The sequence below is a fragment of the Sinocyclocheilus rhinocerous genome, unplaced genomic scaffold (genome assembly GCF_001515625.1).
Source record: "Sinocyclocheilus rhinocerous isolate Xijiao unplaced genomic scaffold, SAMN03320098_v1.1 scaffold688, whole genome shotgun sequence".
Lineage (NCBI taxonomy): Eukaryota > Metazoa > Chordata > Actinopteri > Cypriniformes > Cyprinidae > Sinocyclocheilus > Sinocyclocheilus rhinocerous.
In genome coordinates, this window is record NW_015651641.1 from 1004869 (window position 1) to 1007839 (window position 2971).

The 2971-nt window shown below is 37.8% G+C and overlaps 1 protein-coding gene across 2 annotated transcripts in view; it reads right to left on the minus strand.

Annotated features, from left to right (window-relative positions):
• Positions 1-1000: 1000 nt before the first annotated feature.
• Positions 1001-2971, minus strand: part of LOC107713323 (rab GTPase-activating protein 1-like) — a 104521-nt gene continuing 102550 nt past the window's right edge. For both annotated transcript variants that reach the window (XM_016518796.1, XM_016518795.1), the window contains one exon: positions 1001-1140. In XM_016518796.1, the coding sequence (XP_016374282.1) occupies positions 1003-1140 (138 nt within the window). In that variant the 3' untranslated portion in view covers positions 1001-1002. The remainder of the gene's footprint in view (positions 1141-2971) is intronic.

A 2971-nucleotide genomic window follows, 5' to 3' on the forward strand; every position in this document is an offset into this window, starting at 1 on the left:
TTTATAACAGGCACTTCATATTAAATTATTACATTTCATACTGAAGTAACTAATTAAACAGATTTGGACATTTGTAACATTATTTTGTCTTTTAATCATAAACATCGACTGAAGACTCTGAACTCTCTTTTGCCCATTTGAAGAACTTATACTGGTTAAATCACCCATCAGTGATGAAAGTCCAAATAAAGTCAATAAACACACTGAAAATTGTTGTGTCTGTGAAAGAGCTATGAGCAGATGGAAGACATTTTCATGTAATGTGTGGTGACGTCTGGGATCAGGTAGGTGTTGTGTCTTTGTGGTACCTGGATCTTGCACTCGGCCTCCACCAGCTGTAGTTTGGTCTGCGCCAGCTCCAGCTCCATCTCTCTCAGCTGGTTCTTCAGCGCCTCCTTCTCCTCGTCTGTGTCCTCCTCACTGCCCTCCTTACGAGTGCTGATCACCTTCAGACCAACAAAGTGGTTGCCGAGCAACACACAGAAGTAAACAAAGGTGTATGTTTGTAGTGTAATTTACAACAGCTTCGAACGCGGCTCAACCAATCAGAATCAAGGACCGGAACTATCTGTTTTATAATGAGGTATAAAATCAGCAAAACCCTCTTTAAAAACCTTCAGAATATGGATATAGAATAAAACTGTGTTGTGTATGTAAGTGCTACTGAAGTGAAGATTTCTGAGGCAGAGACTTCAATAAAATAAACACTTAAAAGTGTATTTTGGATTTTTTTCATTCCACTAGTCTAAAACATTGTTATAAAAAGCCAAATTGCCCCAAATCTCAAAATTGACCAGTGCATAAAAAAGCAATGCTTTCACTTACTGTCTTTGTTATGTTTTCAGTCAGGTTTATTTTTTTATTTTTTGAACTACAATTATGAAGTTTTGATGCCAGATTTGAATAAAATGCTAAATTCTAGATTAAATCTTTTCCGTGAATGCTGTATATATTTATGATAGCATCTGCAAAAAAATTAATATTTTTTCAAAGAATACATTTCTACATCAGGCCACAATCTGCTGTGTGTGTGTGTGTGTGCGTGTGTGTGTTTGAGTCATCACCCACCCGGATCTTCTCCAGCTCTCCTCTGTTGGCCGTCTGCTGTTTCTCCAGCCGCTCGCTGAGCTGAGAGCAGATCTGAGACACAAACACACAGAGGTCAAGGGTCAGTAGTGCTCTGGCTCACACCAAGAAAATACTGTTCCACAAGAGGAGGAAGAATGAGGCTTACGGTAAAAGCTCGACCATCATAAGCTGAACATACAATCTTTCAATCAATCTCTCCTGTCACAGGATATCACATTCCCCCCGTCTCGATGTAATCCCAGCATCTTCTTACTGTAAGTGCACTAACATCACCGCACAGCTCAGGTCAGTAGGAGATCTGAGAGCTGACTTTTCACCCTTGATCATTGGGGTTCATACATTCTTTCTCAACCTGACATCAATCCTATTGTTACATCCCTAGGATATATGTATTATATTAATATTTATTTTTAAGTGTTTTCCCGCCCCTTTGGGTGTGGTTGTTATCCTGTGTATGTGCTGTATGTGCTCGCTCTCTTTCTCTTTATCTGCTTGCTTGGCAGTAGCAAATTGCCCACAGGTGGTGCTCGTCAGAGAATGTGCTGCAGAGACGCAAAACCTACAAAAGAGCAGAAGAAACAATTTGGAGGAAGGTTCACTTCTCCCCTGCTCCAGACTTGTTGGTGTTTGTGAAGTTTGCTGAGTGTGGTGCAAACTTGGGACATTTCTTCATGAAAACGCTTTTGATTGTTATAGTGTATTCCTGTTGTCCAGCAGTGTTGTGCTGCTACTGTGCAGGTAGTGTGACTACTCTAACTTAGTTCTTCAAGGTATCAAAAAGGTATTGTAATTGTTGTTCATTTGCTTTAAATCGGAAGCTGTAGGGAGAGGGTGCCATTTTTGTTTTGTACTCACTGTTCATCCCTGTTTTTGGTTAGCGAGGGAGTTGAGGAAAGTTTCTGTTGTTGATTTCTTTTCTTTTACCTGGACAGATTATTTAGTACTCCTCCTGTAAGTTAGCTGCTGTTTTGTTTGTTGTTTTGGCCAGGCCTTCTCCTGAAGACATTTATTGCTTCCACTATCCTTGTTTTTTTTTTTTAAATAAATAGTTTACGTTTGCTTTAAACCAAGTGGTTGTCTGGCATTTCTGGGGCAGAGGACTGGAGTGATTCCTTCATGTTTTATTTGCCGTTTATTTCTTTCTGTTTTCATAGATATAAGCTTAAGTTAACCTGTTACACCCACTCCCAACCCTAGGCTGGGGAAAGGGGAACGTAACAATACTGTTAACATTACTATTAAATTATGTCCAACATTACTGAGAAAACAGTAGTATGCAGCCTATTTAGTGATAGAGGGGAAAACATTATAATATCATGAAAGTGAGAATGGATGGAGAAGGATGTTGGGGTGCAAATAAAACGAAAACAAGAACTGATAAATCTTGAATTTTAATAAAGACACAGCTTTTTTGTTTAAATATCAAGACACAACATCCTAAAACCATCTTCATGTATGCAACAAACTTAACTGTAAATCACACCTGCTCAAACAATAGTATAGCATTGTAGCTTTACTTTATTTCCCTTGGGCATCAGCAGGATTAATCAATCAATATATTATTGAATGTGCACACAGTGATGTATGGAAACACATTTACACATTAGTATTCTTCTAACCAGTCTTAGGTTAATGTTTGTTTGTTTTACTTGCAAATTTTAATGATAGTGATTTTCTTGAAAGCAAAAAAAAATTGTTTCATTTTAACAGAAGAAGAATGTACAAATGCTATAGTAACTGTAATTTACCTTAAATTACAGTTTACCATAAATGTGTATTAGATACAATGAATGAGACAGTGCCTTCCACTACTATTGGCACCCTTGGTAAACATGCACAAAGGCGACTGTGAAAAATCTAAATAAATTTTATCTTTCATTCA